Here is a 24,248-nt window from a genome sequence, read left to right as displayed (position 1 = left end):
CCCAAGCATACCAAATGCCCTAGGCATTTGCCTAGTTTGCCTATGCCTAAGGCCGGCTCTGATGGCGAGCAGGCGGGTTACTATTCCCAATCATAGTCCATGTGGATCTTAAGGTATGAAAAAGGTCAAAATTAAAAAAAAAAATGAGAAAAAATCATGTCAACCTTTTTCCATGTCGACCTAGCACATGTCAATCTAGTGACCACGTCGACATATAGACCATGTCGACCTAATGCATGTCGATCAATAGTGGTCAACCTAATGACTGTCAACCTAAGTGTGGTTGACCTTATACCTGTAGGTGATCATTCTGCACTGGTGGTATCGATAGCATTGTTAGCAGCCAGCTGACTGCATATATCTGATAATCAAGGCTGGAACATCATAGCATCACAATCAGAGGTGGCAATGGACTAGACACTGATTGGGGAAGAGAATGCGTCAGGATAGTGCATTAAGGAAGCAATAGAAAAGTTCAATGCATGGAGGAGCTGTGCCATACATGGGTGGGCAAAGCCATCTAGAAATAAGAATTAGGGGAGAATGTTGAAGTAAAATATTACGGGTCCTTTCATTATTAATCAAGTCGTTCATTGGATAAATAAAAATTGAAATTTCAGCTCGTAGCTCCTATCTTTCTATGCTATTTATCATACTCTGCTTGCTGCTACAGCACATCTGGATAAAAGCTGTCCCGGGGAAGCACTTTCCCTATTAAGAAATTAGGTTAATAAATATATCATTTAGGGCCTGACTCAGATATGTACGGTAATGCCAGCGCAGCTGCAAATGTGTACGGAAATATGCAAATGCCGCAGACAACTGGATATATATTGAGACTCCCACCAGCAGCTTTGTGAGTCCCCATGGCTGTGTACACAGACATAATGCCGGTTGCAGATCAGTCGATTATAGAACTTCTCGGAAGAGCGCAGGAAGTAAGATGCCATTGCAGCTGCGTATGGGATCACAGTCGCAGGCTGAGATACGCCACAGAAACGGTCATGACACACCTGTGTTTTTGCCCAGTCCATGTAACTGTCGCTAAGGGGTATCTGACTGTCAATCACTTGCCAAATAAATCCTCTCTGTGACCTCCACCGGAAAGGGGGCATGCGCGCACTAGCGACGGAGGCGTGCTGCGAGTCAAGGGGCGTTCCCATGGAGACGAGCAGGGGGTCGGGGGAGCGTCTACAACAGAGAGCAGGAGGCTGCGCTGTGTGCGTCCTTCCCGGCTCTCTGAATGACAGGACCGGGCTATCAGCCCTTCTGGCATTTGCCAGAAGTGCCAAATGGGCATTCTGGCCCTGCCGCCATCCCAAGACCATTGTGGCACACGCGCAGTTCAACTTAGACGCATTTGAAGTCAGCTGATAATCGCTCAGCTGTGTACAAATCGGGCTTACATCCATCCCTGAATCAGTATGTAAAAATAATAAGAATTTACTTACCGATAATTCTATTTCTCGGAGTCCGTAGTGGATGCTGGGGTTCCTGAAAGGACCATGGGGAATAGCGGCTCCGCAGGAGACAGGGCACAAAAAGTAAAGCTTTAGGATCAGGTGGTGTGCACTGGCTCCTCCCCCTATGACCCTCCTCCAAGCCTCAGTTAGGATACTGTGCCCGGACGAGCGTACACAATAAGGAAGGATTTATGAATCCCGGGTAAGACTCATACCAGCCACACCAATCACACCGTACAACCTGTGATCTGAACCCAGTTAACAGTATGATAACAGCGGAGCTTCTGAAAGATGGCTCACAACAACAATAACCCGATTTTTGTAACTATGTACAAGTATTGCAGATAATCCGCACTTGGGATGGGCGCCCAGCATCCACTACGGACTCCGAGAAATAGAATTATCGGTAAGTAAATTCTTATTTTCTCTATCGTCCTAGTGGATGCTGGGGTTCCTGAAAGGACCATGGGGATTATACCAAAGCTCCTAAACGGGCGGGAGAGTGCGGATGACTCTGCAGCACCGAATGAGAGAACTCCAGGTCCTCCTTAGCCAGGTCATCAAACCTGCAGGATTTTACAAACGTGTTTGCCCCTGACTAAATAGCCGCTCGGCAAAGTTGTAAAGCCGAGACCCCTCGGGCAGCCGCCCAAGATGAGCCCACCTTCCTTGTGGAATGGGCATTTACATATTTTGGCTGTGGCAGGCCTGCCACAGAATGTGCAAGCTGAATTGTATTACACATCCAACTAGCAAAAGTCTGCTTAGAAGCAAGAGCACCCAGTTTGTTGGGTGCATACAGGATAACAGCAAGTCAGTTTTCCTGACTCCAGCCGTCCTGGAACCTATATTTTCAGGGCCCTGACCACATCTAGCAACTTGGAGTCCTCCAAGTCCCTAGTAGGCGCAAGACACCACAATAAGCTGGTTCAGGTGAAACACTGACACCACCTTAGGGAGAGAACTGGGGACGAGTCCGCAGCTCTGCCCTGTCCCAATGGACAAACAGATATGGGCTTTTTTGAGAAAAAAACCACCAATTTGACACTCGCCTGGTCCAGGCCAGGTCCAAGAGCATGTTCACTTTTCATGTGAGATGCTTCAAATCCACAGATTTGACTGGTTTTAAACCAATGTGTTTTGAGGAATCCCAGAACTACGTTGAGATCCCACAGTGCCACTGGAGGCACAAAAGGGGGTTGTATATGCAATACTCCCTTGACAAACTTCTGGACTTCAGGAACTGAAGCCAATTCTTTCTGGAAGAAAAATCGACAGGGCCGAAATTTGAACCTTAATGGACCCCAATTTGAGGCCCATAGACACTCCTGTTTGCAGGAAATGCAGGAATCGACCGAGTTGAAATTTCTTCGTGGGGCCTTCCTGGCCTCACACCACGCAACATATTTTCGCCACATGTGGTGATAATGTTGTGCGGTCACCTCCTTTCTGGCTTTGACCAGGGTAGGAATGACCTCTTCCTGAATGCCTTTTCCCTTAGGATCCGGCGTTCCACCGCCATGCCGTCAAACGCAGCTGCGGTAAGTCTTGGAACAGACATGGTACTTGCTGAAACAAGTCCCTTCTTAGCGGCAGAGGCCATAAGTCCTCTGTGAGCATCTCTTGAAGTTCCGGGTACCAAGTCCTTCTTGGCCAATCCGGAGCCATGAGTATAGTTCTTACTCCTCTACGTCTTATAATTCTCAGTACCTTAGGTATGAAAAGCAGAGGATGGAACACATACACCGACTGGTACACCCACGGTGTTACCAGAACGTCCACAGCTATTGCCTGAGGGTCTCTTAACCTGGCGCAATACCTGTCCCGTTTTTTGTTCAGACGGGACGCCATCATGTCCACCTTTGGTAATTCCCAACGGTTTACAATCATGTGGAAAACTTCCCCATGAAGTTCCCACTCTGCCGGGTGGAGGTCGTGCCTACTGAGGAAGTCTGCTTCCCAGTTTCCATTCCCGGAATGAAACACTGCTGACAGTGCTATCACATGATTTTCCGCCCAGCGAAAAGTCCTTGCAGTTTTTGCCACTGCCCTCCTGCTTCTTGTGCCGCCCTGTCTATTTACGTGGGCGACTGCCGTGATGTTTTATCCCACTGGATCAATACCGGCTGACCTTGAAGCAGAGGTCTTGCTAAGCTTAGAGCATTATAAATTTACCCTTAGCTATATTTATGTGGAGAAAAGTCTCCAGACTTGATCACACTCCCTGGAAATTTTTTCCTTGTGTGACTGCTCCCCAGCCTCTCGGGCTGGCCTCCGTGGTCACCAACATCCAAAACTGAATGCCGAATCTGCGGCCCTCTAGAAGATGAGCACTCTGTAACCACCACAGGAGAGACACCCTTGTCCTTGGATATAGGGTTATCCGCTGATGCATCTGAAGATGCGATCCGGACCATTTGTCCAGCAGATCCCACTGAAAAGTTCTTGCATGAAATCTGCCGACTGGAATTGCTTCGAAGGAAGTCACCATTTTTTTACCATGGCCCTTGTGCAATGATGCACTGATTTTAGGAGGTTCCTGACTAGCTCGGATAACTCCCTGGCTTTCTCTTCCGGGAGAAACACCTTTTTCTGGACTGTGTCCAGAATCATCCCTAAGCACAGGAGACTTGTTGTCGGGATCAGCTGCGATTTTGGAATATTTAGAATCCACCCCTGCTGTTGTAACAGTATCCGAGATAGTGCTACTCCGACCTCCAACTGTTCCCTGGACTTTGCCCTTATCAGGAGATCGTCCAAGTAAGGGATAATTAAGACGCCTTTTCTTCGAAGAAGAACCATCATTTCGGCCATTACCTTGGTAAAGACCCGGGGTGCCGTGGACAATCCAAACGGCAGCGTCTGAAACTGATAGTGACAGTTCTGTACCACGAACCTGAGGTACCCTTAGTGATAAGGGCAAATTTGGGACATGGAGGTAAGCATCCCTGATGTCTCGGGACACCATATAGTCCCCTTCTTCCCGGTTCGTTATCACTGCTCTGAGTGACTCCATCTTGATTTGAACCTTTGTAAGTGTTCAAATTTTTTTAGATTTAGAATAGGTCTCACCTAGCCTTCTGGCTTCAGTACCACAATATAGTGTGGAATAATACCCCTTTTCTTGTTGTAGGAGGGGTAATTTAATTATCACCTGCTGGGAATACAGCTCGTGAATTGTTTCCCATACTGCCTCCTTGTCGGAGGGAGACCTTGGTAAAGCAGACTTCAGGAGCCTGCGCAGGGGAAACGTCTCGACATTCCAATCTGTACCCCTGGGATACTACTTGTAGGATCCAGGGGTCCTGTACGGTCTCAGCGTCATGCTGAGAGCTTATCAGAAGCGGTGGAACGCTTCTGTTCCTGGGAATGGGCTGCCTGCTGCAGTCTTCTTCCCTTTCCTCTATCCCTGGGCAGATATGACTCTTATAGGGACGAAAGGACTGAAGCTGAAAAGACGGTGTCTTTTTCTGCAGAGATGTGACTTAGGGTAAAAAACGGTGGATTTTCCAGCAGTTGCCGTGGCCACCAGGTCCGATGGACCGACCCCAAATAACTCCTCTTCCTTTATACGGCAATACACCTTTGTGCCGTTTGGAATCTGCATCACCTGACCACTGTCGTGTCCATAAACATCTTCTGGCAGATATGGACATCGCACTTACTCTTGATGCCAGAGTGCAAATATCCCTCTGTGCATCTCGCATATATAGAAATGCATCCTTTAAATGCTCTATAGTCAATAAAATACTGTCCCTGTCAAGGGTATCAATATTTTTAGTCAGGGAATCCGACCAAGCCACCCCAGCTCTGCACATCCAGGCTGAGGCGATCGCTGGTCGCAGTATAACACCAGTATGTGTGTATATACTTTTTATGATATTTTCCAGCCTCCTGTCAGCTGGCTCCTTGAGGACGGCCCTATCTATAGACGGTACCGCCACTTGTTCTGATAAGCGTGTGAGCGCCTTATCCACCCTAAGGGGTGTTTCCCAACGCGCCCTAACTTCTGGCGGGAAAGGGTATACCGCCCATATTTTCTATTGGGGGGAACCCACGCATCATCACACACTTCATTTAATTTATCTGATTCAGGAAAAACTACGGTAGTTTTTTCACATCCCACATAATACCCTCTTTTGTGGTACTTGTAGTATCAGAAATATGTAACACCTCCTTCATTGCCCTTAACGTGTGGCCCTAATAAGGAATACGTTTGTTTATTCACCGTCGACACTGGATTCAGTGTCCCTGTCTGTGTCTGTGTCGACCGACTAAAGTAAACGGGCGTTTTAAAACCCCTGACGGTGTTTTTGAGACGTCTGGGCCGGTACTAATTGTTTGTCGGCCGTCTCATGTCGTCAACCGACCTTGCTGCGTGTTGACATTATCACGTAATTCCCTAAATAAGCCATCCATTCCGGTGTCGACTCCCTAGAGAGTGACATCACCATTACAGGCAATTGCTCCGCCTCCTCACCAACATCGTCCTCATACATGTCGACACACACGTACCGACACACAGCACACACACAGGGAATGCTCTGATAGAGGACAGGACCTACTAGCCCTTTGGAGAGACAGAGGGAGAGTTTGCCAGCACACACCAAAAACGCTATAATTATATAGGGACAACCTTATATAAGTGTTTTCCCTTATAGCATCTTTTTTTATATATTTCTAACGCCAAATTAGTGCCCCCCCTCTCTGTTTTAACCCTGTTTCTGTAGTGCAGTGCAGGGGAGAGCCTGGGAGCCTTCCCTCCAGCCTTTCTGTGAGGGAAAATGGCGCTGTGTGCTGAGGAGATAGGCCCCGCCCCTTTTTCGGCGGCCTCGTCTCCCGCTCTTAACGGATTCTGGCAGGGGTTAAATATCTCCATATAGCCCCCGGAGGCTATATGTGAGGTATTTTTAGCCAAAAATAGGTTTTCATTGCCTCCCAGGGCGCCCCCCTTCCAGCGCCCTGCACCCTCAGTGACTGCCGTGTGAAGTGTGCTGAGAGGAAATGGCGCACAGCTGCAGTGCTGTGCGCTACCTTAAGAAGACTGAGGAGTCTTCATGCCGCCGATTCTGGACCTTCTTCTTGTTTCAGCATCTGCAAGGGGGCCGGCGGCGAGGCTCCGGTGACCATCCAGGCTGTACCTGTGATCGTCCCTCTGGAGCTAATGTCCAGTAGCCAAAGAAGCCAATCCATCCTGCACGCAGGTGAGTTCACTTCTTCTCCCCTAAGTCCCTCGTTGCAGTGATCCTGTTGCCAGCAGGACTCACTGTAAAATAAAAAACCTAAGCTAAACTTTTCTAAGCAGCTCTTTAGGAGAGCCACCTAGATTGCACCCTTCTCGGCCGGGCACAAAAATCTAACTGAGGCTTGGAGGAGGGTCATAGGGGGAGGAGCCAGTGCACACCACCTGATCCTAAAGCTTTACTTTTTGTGCCCTGTCTCCTGCGGAGCCGCTATTCCCCATGGTCCTTTCAGGAACCCCAGCATCCACTAGGACGATAGAGAAACCCCTATTAGATGAACCCAAAAGATCTACAATTCTCTCTTATATATCTATATAACTATACACAAATACATACAGTATACATGCTGATTTCACAGTTTATGCTGGTTGCGTGTAGATGCTGATGAGCTATAGATCCCAGCACACACTGTCTGGTTACGTATACTGAGAACTGAAGAGTTACAGCTTGTCAGTTAAAGAAGATGATACAGCTAGAAAAGATCTCTGAATGATGTAACTGATATTGATACTTTAATGTAGTAACCAACGGCAAATTTGCTAATCTGCATTGTGACCAGTGGCTGCAAGACTGTGTTTCCGGATACAATTGTAAGGTCCTATTATTACGGCAAAGTTCTATGTAAGCGGAGTATGATAATGAAAAGCAGTCTGGGTCACAGAACTGAAGCCGTGCCATTGATGTACTCATGTTGCTGACTCAGCAGGTAGGTTCTCAGCACTGTGTGTTGTGTCAATACTGAGAGAGTGCTATTAACAAGCATTCCCTGCACCCCCATCAATTACCTTAGTAAAATATTCACAGGTTACTGCCTATGCTTTGCAGTGGTGTATGGGAGGAACAACATTTGCTAGAGGACTGGTGAAAAGTTAACCCCATAAATGTGCACTATAAACAGAAAACTAAGACCCCATATGATCAACAGGTTCTTGGCAAACTAAGATGTCACTCTATTAGAGACATTTACAAACATGGTAACTGGTTTTAAAATAAAGAATCCTGCCATTCACACTGTATTCCCCGCTCCAGGTCATAATACTGCACCTGTCACAAGCAACCCTGTGCTCACTAACACAATTACATGAGGACAGGTACCTGCCATCCATAAAGTTATCACACTCACATCCAGAAATACTCTGTGCTGCTGGGAACAACTCACTCATCTTATTGGCTACATGATCATTGTTACCTGACTTTACAATTGGGGGCCAGCAAAAGTTGAAGACAGCAAAATGTGATAATAACTTAAAAATGACAAGTCCACACACAGCTGTATCTGAAATCTTTTAATTCTCATAGGGGTATATGCAATTGCGGTCGAATTCCAGAAAATGACGAAAAACGGGTCATTTTCGACACAAAAAAAAATCGACAATGCAATACAGTAATTTTCGTCAAAAAAACGGACTTTTCAGATTCGACTTTTTGCAATTCGACATTTTGAAAATTCGACATGTCTGCAGTGGTAAAAATGCGGCAATTCTACAAAAGTATATTCAATTGAAGAATGTGGATTCGACTTTAGTGCTTTTTGACAGTAATATCGTCAATTTCCTTCCGCCTCACTTTGCTGGCGGAATCTTATCAAAAAAAAAAATTAAAACATGTTTTTTTTTGTGTTTTTTTTTATTGCTAATAGCATACCTATTTATATTAGAAGGGATTATGTACTTGGTATGTCTATTAGAGGGACACAAGTATTATTTTTATATTTTTTAAAAGTTTTTTTTTTTTAAAATGACTAAAATAGAGAGAGCATGGTTTTTAGTGGGAAGGGGTGGGAATCGGTTAAAATCAGGAAAAAAAATGCGTGGGGTCCCCCCTCCTAAGCATAACCAGCCTCGGGCTCTTTGAGCCGGTCCTGGTTGCCAAAATACGGGGAAAAAAATGACAGGGGATCCCCCGTATTTTAACAACCAGCACCGGGCTCTGCGCCTGGTCCTGGTGCAAAAAATACGGGGGACAAAAAGAGTAGGGGTCCCCCGTATGTTTTGTACCAGCACCGGGCTCCACTAGCTGGACAGATAATGCCACAGCCGGGGGACACTTTTATACCGCTCCTTGCGGCCGTGGCATTAAATACCCAACTAGTCACCCCTGGCCGGGGTACCCTGGAGGAGTGGGGACCCCTTCAATCAAGGGGTCCCCCCCCAGCCACCCAAGGGCCAGGGGTGAAGCCCGAGGCTGTCCCCCCATCCAAGGGCTGATAGCCTTGAGTAAAATGAAAGAATATTGTTTTTTGCAGAAGAACTCCAAGTCCCAGCAAGCTTCCCCCGCAAGCTGGTACTTGGAGAACCACAAGTACCCGCATGCGGGGGGGAAACGGGCCCGCTGGTACCTGTAGTTCTACTGCAAAATAAATACCCAAATAAAAACAGGACACGCACACCTTGAAAGTACAACTTTATTACATACATGTCGACACACACACATACTTACCTATGTTGACACGACGTTCGGTCCACTAGTCCAAGTAGAATCCACGGGGTGTACCTGAAAATAAAATTATACTCACCTAAATCCAGTGTCCAGTGATATTTGTAATCCACGTACTTGTCAAAATAAAAAAACGCATTTACCCGATCCACACGGACTGAATATACCCCGGAATTGCATATACCCCATAATCTCTCCAAATATTTACATATAAGTCAGCAAGTGTTTTCTTGTTTGTGTATTGTACTTGCACATAGGCATGATTATCCTTTAAAAAGTGAACAGCATTCAAACCCAGTAACATTCTGCCACATACCATACTATTGAATTTGCACAATAATACCACTTAAACCCCCCAAAACCCAGATCCAATTCGAGTTAATGAGCACGGTTTCAAGCAGCGTCACAGCAGCTTGAAACCCCGTGCACCACAGGCTGGACCCTTCCATCTGCCAGTGCTTGGAGATGACATCATCTCCAAGCGCCAGTAACCAGGACACACAATTCACACTGCTGGCTACCCGGGTCTGTGCCAGAACCGACTCTAGTAGTTACAAATGTAGCAATGCTCACTGTGGCAACATCTAGGTGCACTGGCGCCTCATTTACCGACACCGTGTCTCTGTCTAAGGCACACATGCCTTAGACGTGCATGCGCCCCATTCTGCAACTTTATACAAATGCTGCTACACAGCCCATCCCTGGTGCACATGCGTGCGTATGAATGTACATGGACTGAGATTATAGATGCTGTAATACCGCCTGGTGCACCTTTAGATACCACCATTGGTTGCACCATGGAAACTTACACCAGACCTATGGCAGGTGCAGAGTTTCCATCGGAGTGTGGCTTCACTGTGTATGGTTGAGAATCTGTGTACGAAACACTACAATGACATGCCCGTGACACTCGCATACCACGCCCATAAGATGAACCATCTCTGTGCATCTTTTTAGCCACCTGACAGTCACCGCCCAGGAACACCCTGCACTTTTCAGATACCATGTATCTTAGTGGCAATAGCGCCTTTGGCCCAGGGACGTGCAGTGAGGTAAATGGCTCAGGAGGGGGTGTGGTATATACCAATTACAGTGCGCTGCTGCTGCTCCCGAGTCCCCCTCCCTCCTCCTACTTTTTCCCTGCCTCCGGAGCTGCCAGCACGGGGAGCCTGACTGCCTGAGCCAGCGGAGAGATGGTAAGTATCATCTATCTATCTATCTATCTATCTATCTATCTATCTATCTATCTATCCTGTCTACCTAATGTGTAAAAGGGGAACGCTGTCTGCCGTAATGTGTAAAAAGGGGACGCTGTCTGCTGTAATGTGAAAAAAGGGGGGCGCTGACTGCAGTAATGTGTAAAAAGGGGACACTGTCTGCCGTAATGTGTAAAAAGGGGAATCTGTCCACCGTAATGTGTAAAAATAAGATTTTACTTACCGATAAATCTATTTCTCGTAGTCCGTAGTGGATGCTGGGGACTCCGTCAGGACCATGGGGATTAGCGGCTCCGCAGGAGACAGGGCACAAAAATAAAGCTTTAGGATCAGGTGGTGTGCACTGGCTCCTCCCCCTATGACCCTCCTCCAAGCCTCAGTTAGGATACTGTGCCCGGACGAGCGTACACAATAAGGAAGGATTTTGAATCCCGGGTAAGACTCATACCAGCCACACCAATCACACCGTACAACTTGTGATCTGAACCCAGTTAACAGTATGACAACGTAGGAGCCTCTGAACAGACGGCTCACAACAAGAACAACCCGATTTTTTTGTAACAATAACTATGTACAAGTATTGCAGACAATCCGCACTTGGGATGGGCGCCCAGCATCCACTACGGACTACGAGAAATAGATTTATCGGTAAGTAAAATCTTATTTTCTCTAACGTCCTAGTGGATGCTGGGGACTCCGTCAGGACCATGGGGATTATACCAAAGCTCCCAAACGGGCGGGAGAGTGCGGATGACTCTGCAGCACCGAATGAGAGAACTCCAGGTCCTCTTTAGCCAGGGTATCAAATTTGTAGAATTTTACAAACGTGTTCTCCCCCGACCACGTAGCTGCTCGGCAGAGTTGTAATGCCGAGACCCCTCGGGCAGCCGCCCAGGATGAGCCCACCTTCCTTGTGGAATGGGCCTTGACAGATTTAGGCTGTGGCAGTCCTGCCACAGAATGTGCAAGTGAATTGTGCTACAAATCCAACGAGCAATCGTCTGCTTAGAAGCAGGAGCACCCAGCTTGTTGGGTGCATACAGTATAAACAGCGAGTCAGATTTTCTGACTCCAGCCGTCCTTGAAATATATATTTTCAATGCCCTGACAACGTCCAGCAACTTGTAATCCTCCAAATCGCTAGTAGCCGCAGGCACCACAATAGGCTGGTTCAGGTGAAACGCTGACACCACCTTAGGCAGAAAATGAGGACGCGTCCGCAGTTCTGCCCTGTCCGAATGGAAAATCAGATATGGGCTTTTATACGATAAAGCCGCCAATTCTGACACTCTCCTGGCTGAAGCCAGGGCCAGTAGCATGGTTACTTTCCATGTAAGATATTTCAAATCCGCCGATTTGAGTGGCTCAAACCAATGGGATTTGAGAAAATCCAAAACTACATTAAGGTCCCACGGAGCCACTGGGGGCACAACCGGGGGCTGTATATGTAGTACTCCTTTTACAAAAGTCTGGACTTCAGGAACTGAAGCCAATTCTTTCTGGAAGAAAATCGACAGGGCCGAAATTTGAACCTTAATGGACCCCAACTTGAGGCCCATAGACAATCCTGTTTGCAGGAAATGTAGGAATCGACCCAATTGAAATTCCTCCGTGGGGGCCTTCCTGGCCTCACACCACGCAACATATTTTCTCCAAATGCGGTGATAATGTTGTGCAGTCACCTCCTTCCTGGCTTTAACCAGTGTAGGAATGACCTCTTCTGGAATGCCTTTTTCCCTTAGAATTCGGCGTTCAACCGCCACGCCGTCAAACGCAGCCGCGGTAAGTCTTGGAATAGACACGGTCCCTGCTGAATCAGGTCCCGTCTTAGAGGTAGAGGCCACGGATTTTCCGTGAGCATCTTCTGAAGTTCCGGGTACCAAGTTCTTCTTGGCCAATCCGGAGCCACGAGTATCGTTCTTACTCCCCTTTGCCGTATAATTCTCAGTACTTTGGGTATGAGAGGCAGAGGAGGAAACACATACACTGACTGGAACACCCACGGTGTTACCAGAGCGTCCACAGCTATTGCCTGAGGGTCTCTTGACCTGGCGCAATACCTGTCCAGTTTTTTGTTGAGGCGAGACGCCATCATATCCACCTTTGGTTTTTCCCAACGGTTCACAATCATGTGGAAGACTTCTGGATGAAGTCCCCACTCTCCCGGGTGTAGATCGTGTCTGCTGAGGAAGTCTGCTTCCCAGTTGTCCACTCCCGGAATGAACACTGCTGACAGTGCTATCACATGATCTTCCGCCCAGCGAAGAATCCTTGCAGCTTCTGCCATTGCTCTCCTGCTTCTTGTGCCGCCCTGTCTGTTTACGTGGGCGACTGCCGTGATGTTGTCCGACTGGATCAACACCGGCTGACCCTGAAGCAGGGGTTTTGCCAGGCTTAGAGCATTGTAAATCGCTCTTAGCTCCAGTATATTTATGTGAAGAGACATCTCCAGGCTTGACCATACTCCCTGGAAGTTTCTTCCCTGTGTGACCGCTCCCCAGCCTCTCAGACTGGCATCCGTGGTCACCAGGACCCAGTCCTGTATGCCGAATCTGCGGCCTTCTAACAGATGAGCACTCTGCAACCACCACAGAAGAGACACCCTTGTCCGTGGCGATAAGGTTATCCGCTGATGCATCTGCAGATGCGATCCGGACCATTTGTCCAGCAGATCCCACTGAAAAGTTCGTGCGTGGAATCTGCCGAATGGGATTGCTTCGTAAGAAGCCACCATCTTTCCCAGGACTCTTGTGCATTGATGCACAGACACTTTTCCTGGTTTTATGAGGTTCCTGACAAGTTCGGATAACTCCTTGGCTTTCTCCTCCGGAAGAAACACCTTTTTCTGAACCGTGTCCAGAATCATTCCCAGGAACAGCAGACGTGTTGTCGGGGTCAACTGAGATTTTGGAAAATTCAGAATCCACCCGTGTTGTTGCAGCACTACTTGGGTTAGTGCTACTCCGTCCTCCAGCTGTTCTCTGGACCTTGCCCTTATCAGGAGATCGTCCAAGTAAGGGATAATTAATACGCCTCTTCTTCGCAGAAGAATCATCATTTCGGCCATTACCTTGGTAAAGACCCGAGGTGCCGTGGACAATCCAAACGGCAGCGTCTGAAACTGATAATGACAGTTTTGCACCACGAACCTGAGGTACCCTTGATGTGAAGGGCAAATTGGGACATGCAGGTAAGCATCTTTTATGTCCAGGGACACCATAAAGTCCCCTTCTTCCAGATTCGCTATCACTGCTCTGAGTGATTCCATCTTGAACTTGAATTTTTGTATGTACAGGTTCAAAGATTTCAGATTTAGAATAGGTCTTACCGAGCCGTCCGGCTTCGGTACCACAAATAGCGTGGAGTAATACCCCTTTTCCTGTTGTAGGAGGGGTACCTTGACTATCACCTGCTGAGAAAACAGCTTGTGAATGGCTTCCAATACCGTCGCCCTGTCTGAGGGAGACGTTGGCAAAGCAGACTTTAGGAACCGGCGAGGGGGAGACTTCTCGAATTCCAACCTGTAACCCTGAGATACTACCTGCAGGATCCAGGGGTCCACCTGTGAGCAAGCCCACTGCGCGCTGAAATTCTTGAGTCGACCCCCCACCGTTCCTGAGTCCGCTTGTAAAGCCCCAGCGTCATGCTGAGGGCTTTGCAGAACCCGCGGAGGGCTTCTGTTCCTGGGAAGGAGCTGCTTGCTGCCCTCTCTTACCCTTTCCTCTGCCTCGGGGCAGATATGACTGTCCTTTTGCCCGCTTCTTATAGGACCGAAAGGACTGCGGCTGAAAAGACGGTGTCTTTTTCTGTTGGGAGGGGGTCTGAGGTAAAAAGGTGGATTTCCCGGCAGTTGCCGTGGCCACCAAATCCGATAGACCGACGCCAAATAATTCCTCCCCTTTATACGGCAATACTTCCATATGCCGTTTGGAATCCGCATCACCTGACCACTGTCGTGTCCATAAACTTCTTCTGGCAGATATGGACATCGCACTTACTCTCGATGCCAGAGTGCAAATATCCCTCTGAGCATCTCGCATATAAAGAAAAGCATCCTTTAATTGCTCTAAAGTCTGTAAAATACTGTCCCTATCCAGGGTATCAATATTTTCAGTCAGGGAATCCGACCAGACCACCCCAGCACTGCACATCCAGGCTGAGGCGATGGCTGGTCGCAGTATAACACCAGTATGTGTGTATATACTTTTTAGGGTAGTTTCCAGCCTCCTATCAGCTGGATCCTTGAGGGCGGCCATATCAGGAGACGGTAACGCCACTTGTTTTGATAAGCGTGTGAGCGCCTTATCCACCTTAGGGGGTGTTTCCCAGCGCGCCCTAACCTCTGGCGGGAAAGGGTATAATGCCAATAACTTTTTTGAAATTAGCACTTTTCTATCTGGGTTAACCCACGCTTCATCACATACATCATTCAATTCCTCTGATTCAGGAAAAACTACAGGTAGTTTTTTCACCCCCCACATAATACCCCTTTTTGTGGTACTTGTAGTATCAGAGATATGCAAAGCCTCCTTCATTGCCGTGATCATATAACGTGTGGCCCTACTGGAAAATACGTTTGTTTCTTCACCGTCGACACTAGATTCAGTGTCCGTGTCTGGGTCTGTGTCGACCGACTGAGGTAAAGGGCGTTTTACAGCCCCTGACGGTGTCTGAGACGCCTGGGCAGGTACTAATTGGTTTTCCGGCCGTCTCATGTCGTCAACTGATTTTTGTAATGTGCTGACATTATCACGTAATTCCATAAACAAAGCCATCCATTCCGGTGTCGACTCCCTGGGGGGTGACATCACCATTACCGGCAATTGCTCTGCCTCCACACCAACATCGTCCTCATACATGTCGACACACACGTACCGACACACAGCAGACACACAGGGAATGCTCTATTGAAGACAGGACCCCACTAGCCCTTTGGGGAGACAGAGGGAGAGTTTGCCAGCACACACCCAAGCGCTATAATATATATGGGAACAACCCTATATAAGTGTTGTATCCTTATAGCAGCTTAAATATAGTAATATCGCCAAAAAAAGTGCCCCCCCTCTCTGTTTTACCCTGTTTCTGTAGTGCAGTGCAGGGGAGAGTCCTGGGAGCCTTCCTCACAGCGGAGCTGAGCAGGAAAATGGCGCTGTGTGCTGAGGAGAATAAGCCCCGCCCCCTATTTCGGCGGGCTCTTCTCCGGAGTTTGTGAGATCTGGCAGGGGTTAAATACATCCATATAGCCTCAAGGGCTATATGTGATGTATTTTTTAGCCATAAAAAGGTATTATACATTGCTGCCCAGGGCGCCCCCCCAGCGCCCTGCACCCTCCGTGACCGCTGTGTGAAGTGTGCTGACAACAATGGCGCACAGCTGCAGTGCTGTGCGCTACCTCAGGAAGACTGAAAAGTCTTCTGCCGCCTGCTTCTGGACCTCTTCCATCTTCGGCATCTGCAAGGGGGGTCGGCGGCGCGGCTCCGGGACCGGACTCCATGGCTGGGCCTGTGTTCGATCCCTCTGGAGCTAATGGTGTCCAGTAGCCTAAGAAGCCAATCCATCCTGCACGCAGGTGAGTTGACTTCTCTCCCCTAAGTCCCTCGATGCAGTGAGCCTGTTGCCAGCAGGACTCACTGAAAATAAAAAACCTAAAAACTTTTTCTAAGCAGCTCTTTAGGAGAGCCACCTAGATTGCACCCTGCTCGGACGGGCACAAAAACCTAACTGAGGCTTGGAGAAGGGTCATAGGGGGAGGAGCCAGTGCACACCACCTGATCCTAAAGCTTTATTTTTGTGCCCTGTCTCCTGCGGAGCCGCTAATCCCCATGGTCCTGACGGAGTCCCCAGCATCCACTAGGACGTTAGAGAAAGGGGCTCTACATGGTGTAGTGGCGCTACTGTGTGGCGTAAATTTGAATAATGGAGACTACTGTAATATGAATTGGTATTATTTTGTGGCCACAACCGTTCCCCATGAAGCCACACCCCTATATTTTTTCTGCGCACCTGAGGCACGCACTGCCCTTATATTACACAAGAGGGGCGGGGGGGGGGGGGTAAGGGGGCGATGCCGTTTTTTGCACACAGCGTTAAAATGTCTAGTTACGGCACTGGTACACAATAACACTTTTGTAGCATTACATAAATGAATTAAAAAGGAAATACACAACAGAACACATTTAGTACAAATAATTATTCTTACCTTGTGTCGACATTTAAGCACCACTCCATAAGCTCCTAAGAAGAAATAAAGTGAAGTGATTAAAATTACGTTATATTTACAAACATATATAATTATTGAAATGATAAAACATCCAAATAACTCTTCTTTACTTTTTAAGTGTCAGTTTGTAAAATAATTTTGCCTACAACACATGGATTTCATCTAAGGTCATTGCCTAATTAAATCACGTTCTACCTGGAAATGTAATTATTCATTTGGACATATATTGCATTGCCAGCAGTACAGTATGCAAGCTTTCCACTGTTATCGTACAACATTAAAGTGCACTTGCAGATTAACAATTAACACTTGAATATTGAATCTTGGGAGATGGTGGCAACAATCAATAAAAAAAAAAAAAAAGAAAACAAAAATAAACTGCATAAAGGCTAAAGTCACCCAAAACTGAATGCAGAGTATTGGTTACTTGTGGTTCGACGTTCCACCCAATCTGGCAGGTGAACAAAGTGTTCCCAACTCTCGCTTCTGCAGGCTGTGTGTCCTGAATGCCTGTATAAAAACAGGCTTTCCTTCCAATGTCTGCTTTGTCAGGGAATAATCTGGCTCTTGCCAGAGCTGGTCTTACCATAAAGGCAGACTATCACCAATATGCTTTTGGCAGGAGGGAGGAGAGCATTGACATACCTTGACAAACAGACAATGGTGGACCTGTCAGATGAGGTGGAGTGTTGATCCCGATAAATTGGAATTCTGCATTGATATTAACTTTTATTACATTTGTGTGATTCCTCTTGTCGCACTCTTCTCCATGTTAACAATACAGTGAAATATCAAAATCTTTCTGTTATATTATTATTATTATTATTATTATTATTGTAACCCCCTCTCACCACCCAGGGGTAATTAATATATACGTGCTTCTACCCAAGCTATATTAGATTTGTCTCGCTTGGGTAAGTCTTATACAGTAGGTAGGCAATCTAACAGTGTCCTACGTGTAGGCGTGTGAGATTACAATTGTACTACTTTAAACAATACAATGACATTTACGCCTGAAATCACTGCTGTATAAGTATACCTGTCTTGTTTCTCTCCTTCCACAAAGAAGATTACACTGGAATGTTATTCAACAGGCAAGTACATAGGGTTTAATGCAAGCACATAGATAGAATAACATTGTAAAATTAACATTTAAGTAATAGTTGCACCGTACGTTGGGGGTCATTCCGAGTTGTTCGCTCGTTATTTTTTTCTCGCAACGGAGCGATTAGTCGCTAATGCGCATGCGCAATGTCCGCATTGCGACTACGCCAAGTAAATTTGCTATGCAGTTAGGTTTTTTACTCACGGCATTACGAGGTTTTTTCTTCGTTCTGGTGATCGTAATTTGATTGACAGGAAGTGGGTGTTTCTGGGCGGAAACTGGCCGTTTTATGGGAGTGTGTGAAAATAAGAATTTACTTACCGATAATTCTATTTCTCGGAGTCCGTAGTGGATGCTGGGGTTCCTGAAAGGACCATGGGGAATAGCGGCTCCGCAGGAGACAGGGCACAAAAGTAAAGCTTTCCGATCAGGTGGTGTGCACTGGCTCCTCCCCCTATGACCCTCCTCCAAGCCAGTTAGGTACTGTGCCCGGACGAGCGTACACAATAAGGGAGGAATTTTGAATCCCGGGTAAGACTCATACCAGCCACACCAATCACACCGTACAACTTGTGATCAAAACCAGTTAACAGTATGATAACAGAGGAGCCTCTGAAAGATGGCTTCTTAACAATAACCCGAATTAGTTAACAATAACTATGTACAATTATTGCAGATAATCCGCACTTGGGATGGGCGCCCAGCATCCACTACGGACTCCGAGAAATAGAATTATCGGTAAGTAAATTCTTATTTTCTCTATCGTCCTAGTGGATGCTGGGGTTCCTGAAAGGACCATGGGGATTATACCTAAGCTCCCAAACGGGCGGGAGAGTGCGGATGACTCTGCAGCACCGAATGAGAGAACTCCAGGTCCTCCTTAGCCAGAGTATCAAATTTGTAAAATTTTACAAACGTGTTCTCCCCTGACCACGTAGCTGCTCGGCAAAGTTGTAATGCCGAGACCCCTCGGGCAGCCGCCCAAAATGAGCCCACCTTCCTTGTGGAGTGGGCCTTTACAGATTTAGGCTGTGGCAGGCCTGCCACAGAATGTGCAAGTTGGATTGTGCTACAGATCCAACGGGCAATCGTCTGCTTAGACGCAGGAGCACCCATCTTGTTGGGTGCATACAATATAAACAACGAGTCAGATTTTCTGACTCCAGCTGTCCTTGCAATATATATTTTTAATGCTCTGACAACGTCTAGTAACTTGGAGTCCTCCAAGTCACTTGTAGCCGCAGGCACTACAATAGGCTGGTTCAGATGAAATGCTGACACCACCTTAGGGAGAAAATGCGGACGAGTCCGCAGTTCTGCCCTGTCCGAATGGAAAATCAGATATGGGCTTTTGTAAGATAAAGCTGCCAGTTCTGACACTCTCCTGGCCGAAGCCAGGGCTAGTAACATGGTCACTTTCCATGTGAGATATTTTAAATCCACCTTTTTTAGTGGTTCAAACCAATGAGATTTTAGAAATTCCAAAACCACATTGAGATCCCACGGTGCCACTGGAGGCACCACAGGAGGCTGTATATGCAGCACTCCCTTAACAAAAGTCTGGACTTCAGGAACTGAAGCCAATTCTTTTTGAAAGAAAATCGACAGGGCCGAAATTTGAACCTTAATAGATCCCAATTTGAGACCCATAGACAATCCTGATTGCAGGAAATGTAGGAATCGACCCAGTTGAAATTCCTCCGTCGGAGCACTCCGATCCTCGCACCACGCAACATATCTTCGCCAAATGCGGTGATAGTGTTGCACGGTTACTTCCTTCCTTGCTTTAATCAAAGTAGGAATGACTTCTTCCGGCATGCCTTTTTCCTTTAGGATCCGGCGTTCAACCGCCATGTCGTCAAACGCAGCCGCGGTAAGTCTTGAAACAGACAGGGACCCTGCTGAAGCAAGTCCCGTCTTAGAGGTAGAGGCCACGGATCTTCCGTGATCATCTCTTGAAGTTCCGGGTACCAAGTCCTTCTTGGCCAATCCGGAACCACTAGTATCGTTCTTACGCCTCTTTGCCGTATAATTCTCAATACTTTTGGTATGAGAGGCAGAGGAGGAAACACATACACCGACTGGTACACCCAAGGTGTAACCAGCGCGTCCACAGCTATTGCCTGCGGATCTCTTGACCTGGCGCAATACCTGTCCAGTTTTTTGTTGAGGCGAGACGCCATCATGTCCACCATTGGTCTTTCCCAACGGGTTACCAGCATGTGGAAGACTTCCGGATGAAGTCCCCACTCTCCCGGGTGAAGGTCGTGTCTGCTGAGGAAGTCTGCTTCCCAGTTGTCCACTCCCGGGATGAACACTGCTGACAGTGCTATCACATGATTCTCTGCCCAGCGAAGAATCCTTGCAGCTTCTGCCATTGCACTCCTGCTTCTTGTGCCGCCCTGTCTGTTCACATGGGCGACTGCCGTGATGTTGTCCGACTGGATCAACACCGGTTTTCCTTGAAGCAGAGGTTCTGCCTGGCTTAGAGCATTGTAGATTGCTCTTAGTTCCAGAATGTTTATGTGAAGAGACGTTTCCAGGCTCGTCCACACTCCCTGGAAGTTTCTTCCTTGTGTGACTGCTCCCCAGCCTCTCAGGCTGGCGTCCGTGGTCACCAGGATCCAATCCTGTATGCCGAATCTGCGGCCCTCCAATAGATGAGCACTCTGCAACCACCACAGAAGAGATACCCTTGTCCTTGGAGACAGGGTTATCCGCTGGTGCATCTGAAGATGCGACCCTGACCATTTGTCTAACAGATCCCTCTGGAAAATTCGTGCATGGAATCTGCCGAATGGAATTGCTTCGTAAGAAGCCACCATTTTTCCCAGGACTCTTGTGCATTGATGTACAGACACCTTTCCTGGTTTTAGGAGGTTCCTGACAAGCTCGGACAACTCCTTGGCTTTTTCCTCCGGGAGAAAAACCTTTTTCTGAACCGTGTCCAGAATCATCCCTAGGAACAGCAGACGAGTTGTCGGCATTAACTGGGATTTTGGAATATTCAGAATCCAGCCGTGTTGTTTTAGCACTTCTTGAGACAGTGCTAATCCCCTCTCTAGCTGTTCTCTGGACCTTGCCCTTATTAGGAGATCGTCCAAGTATGGGATAATTAATACGCCTTTTCTTCGAAGAAGAATCATCATCTCGGCCATTACCTTTGTAAAGACCCGAGGTGCCGTGGACAATCCGAACGGCAGCGTCTGAAACTGATAGTGACAGTTTTGTACAACGAACCTGAGGTACCCCTGGTGTGAGGGGTAAATTGGAACGTGGAGGTACGCATCCTTGATGTCCAAGGACACCATAAAGTCCCCTTCTTCCAGGTTCGCTATCACTGCTCTGAGTGACTCCATTTTGAACTTGAACTTCTTTATGTACAGGTTCAAGGACTTCAGATTTAGAATAGGTCTTACCGAGCCGTCCGGCTTCGGTACCACAAATAGAGTGGAATAATACCCCTTTCCCTGTTGTAGAAGAGGTACCTTGACTATCACCTGCTGAGAGTACAGCTTGTGAATGGCTTCCAAAACCGTCTCCCTTTCGGAGGGGGACGTTGGTAAAGCAGACTTCAGGAAACGGCGAGGCGGATCTGTCTCTAGTTCCAACCTGTACCCCTGAGATATTATCTGCAGGATCCAGGGATCTACCTGCGAGTGAGCCCACTGCGCGCTGAAATGCTTGAGACGACCGCCCACCGCCCCCGAGTCCGCTTGAGAAGCCCCAGCGTCATGCTGAGGCTTTTGTAGAAGCGGGGGAGGGCTTCTGTTCCTGGGAAGGAGCTGCCTGTTGGTGTCTCTTCCCCCTTCCTCTGCCTCGTGGCAGATATGAATATCCCTTTGCTCTCTTGTTTTTAAAGGAACGAAAGGACTGCGGTTGAAAAGTCGGTGTCTTTTTCTGTTGGGGAGTAGCTTGAGGTAAAAAGGTGGATTTCCCGGCTGTAGCCGTGGCCACCAAATCTGATAGACCGACTCCAAATAACTCCTCCCCTTTATACGGCAAAACTTCCATATGCCGTTTTGAGTCCGCATCGCCTGACCACTGTCGCGTCCATAAACTCCTTCTGGCCGAAATGGACATAGCACTTACCCGTGATGCCAGTGTGCAGATATCCCTCTGTGCATCACGCATATAAAGAAATGCATCCTTTATTTGCTCTAAAGACAGTAAAACATTGTCCCTATCCAGGGTATCAATATTTTCAATCAGGGACTCTGACCAAACTACTCCAGCACTGCACATCCAGGCTGACGCTATAGCTGGTCGTAGTATAACACCTGTATGTGTGTATATACTTTTTTGGATATTTTCCATCCTCCTATCTGTTGGATCTTTAAGTGCGGCCGTCTCAGGAGAGGGTAACGCCACTTGTTTAGATAAGCGTGTGAGCGCCTTATCCACCCTAGGAGGTGTTTCCCAGCGCGCCCTAACCTCTGACGGGAAAGGGTATAAAGCTAATAACTTCTTTGAAATTAGCATCTTTTTATCGGGGGCAACCCACGCTTCATCACATACATCATTTAGTTCTTCTGATTCAGGAAAAACTATAGGTAGTTTTTTCACACCCCACATAATACCCTGTTTAGTGGTACCAGTAGTATCAGCTAAATGTAACGCCTCCTTCATTGCCAAAATCATATAACGTGTGGCCCTACTGGAAAATACGGTTGATTCGTCACCGTCGCCACTGGAATCAGTGCCTGTGTCTGGGTCTGTGTCGACCGACTGAGGCAAAGGGCGTTTTACAGCCCCTGACGGTGTTTGAGGCGCCTGGACAGGCACTAACTGATTGTCCGGCCGTCTCATGTCGACAAACGACTGCTTTAGCGTGTTGACACTATCCCGTAATTCCATAAATAAAGGCATCCATTCTGGTGTCGACCCCCTAGGAGGTGACATCCCCATATTTGGCAATTGCTCCGCCTCCACACCAATATCGTCCTCATACATGTCGACACACACGTACCGACACACAGCAGACACACAGGGAATGCTCTTAACGAAGACAGGACCCCACTAGCCCTTTGGGGAGACAGAGGGAGAGTTTGCCAGCACACACCAAAAGCGCTATATATGACAGGGATAGCCTTATAATAAGTGCTCCCTGTATAGCTGCTTTTATAATATAATTTTTGCCACTATTTTGCCCCCCCTCTCTTGTTTTACCCTGTTTCTGTAGTGCAGTGCAGGGGAGAGACCTGGGAGCCGTCCTGACCAGCGGAGCTGTGTAAGGAAAATGGCGCTGTGTGCTGAGGAGATAGGCCCCGCCCCTTTTCCGGCGGGCTCGTCTCCCGCTCTTTAGTGTATTCTGGCAGGGGTTAAATATCTCCATATAGCCCCGGAGGCTATATGTGAGGTATTTTTTAGCCAAATAGGTTTTCATTTGCCTCCCAGGGCGCTCCCCTCCCAGCGCCCTGCACCCTCAGTGACTGCCGTGTGAAGTGTGCTGAGAGGAAAATGGCGCACAGCTGCAGTGCTGTGCGCTACCTTTAGAAGACTGAGGAGTCTTCTGCCGCCGATTCTGGACCTCTTCATGTTTCAGCATCTGCAAGGGGGCCGGCGGCGAGGCTCCGGTGACCATCCAGGCTGTACCTGTGATCGTCCCTCTGGAGCTGATGTCCAGTAGCCAAGAAGCCAATCCATCCTGCACGCAGGTGAGTTCACTTCTTCTCCCCTAAGTCCCTCGTTGCAGTGATCCTGTTGCCAGCAGGACTCACTGTAAAATAAAAAACCTAAGCTAAACTTTCTCTAAGCAGCTCTTTAGGAGAGCCACCTAGATTGCACCCTTCTCGGCCGGGCACAAAAATCTAACTGGCTTGGAGGAGGGTCATAGGGGGAGGAGCCAGTGCACACCACCTGATCGGAAAGCTTTACTTTTGTGCCCTGTCTCCTGCGGAGCCGCTATTCCCCATGGTCCTTTCAGGAACCCCAGCATCCACTAGGACGATAGAGAAAAAACGCTACCGTTTCTGGGAAAAACGCGGGAGTGGCTGGAGAAACGGAGGAGTGTCTGGCCGAACGCTGGGTGTGTTTGTGACGTCAAACCAGGAACGACAAGCACTGAACTGATCGCACTGGCAGAGTAAGTCTCGAGCTACTCAGAAACTGCACAGAGAAGTCTTTTCGCAATATTGCGAATCTTTCGTTCGCAATTTTGATAAGCTAAGATTCACTCCCAGTAGGCGGCGGCTTAGCGTGTGCAAAGCTGCTAAAAGCAGCTTGCGAGCGAACAACTCGGAATAACCCCCGTAGTTGTAAAACATCTATGCAATACGCAAGTGTGGAGAAAACAAAACAAAAACAAAAATAATAAATATAAACTCGGGTTCAAATTTGACTCACTGTGTACTGCAGTAATGTTGGTGCACTTATGTTGGGGCCCTTTAAGGAAGATCCTGAGTTTAGTTAGCTGTGACAAATCTTTAAGTATTCCATTAGCTCCACAGTGAAGGATTAGTCAGCACTATATTTATATTGTTGTTTCTCCTTGTAAACCTACACTGAGTTTGAAGCTATATTTCGCTGATTAACAAACGGTTTAGTTCAGGCCTGGCCAAACT

The 24,248-nt window shown here is 47.7% G+C and overlaps 1 protein-coding gene across 10 annotated transcripts in view; it reads right to left on the bottom strand.

The window, feature by feature from the left end:
* CDKL5 (cyclin dependent kinase like 5) overlaps positions 1-24,248 on the bottom strand; it is an 850,075-nt gene that overhangs the window by 409,986 nt on the left and 415,841 nt on the right. For all 10 annotated transcript variants that reach the window (XM_063955716.1, XM_063955713.1, XM_063955718.1 and 7 more), the window contains one exon: positions 16,560-16,594. In XM_063955716.1, the coding sequence (XP_063811786.1) occupies positions 16,560-16,594 (35 nt within the window). The remainder of the gene's footprint in view (positions 1-16,559; positions 16,595-24,248) is intronic.

Source organism: Pseudophryne corroboree, chromosome 2 (assembly GCF_028390025.1).
Source record: "Pseudophryne corroboree isolate aPseCor3 chromosome 2, aPseCor3.hap2, whole genome shotgun sequence".
Lineage (NCBI taxonomy): Eukaryota > Metazoa > Chordata > Amphibia > Anura > Myobatrachidae > Pseudophryne > Pseudophryne corroboree.
The sequence above is the reverse complement of the archived record's forward strand: the minus strand, read 5'-3'. Positions and strand labels throughout refer to the sequence as shown.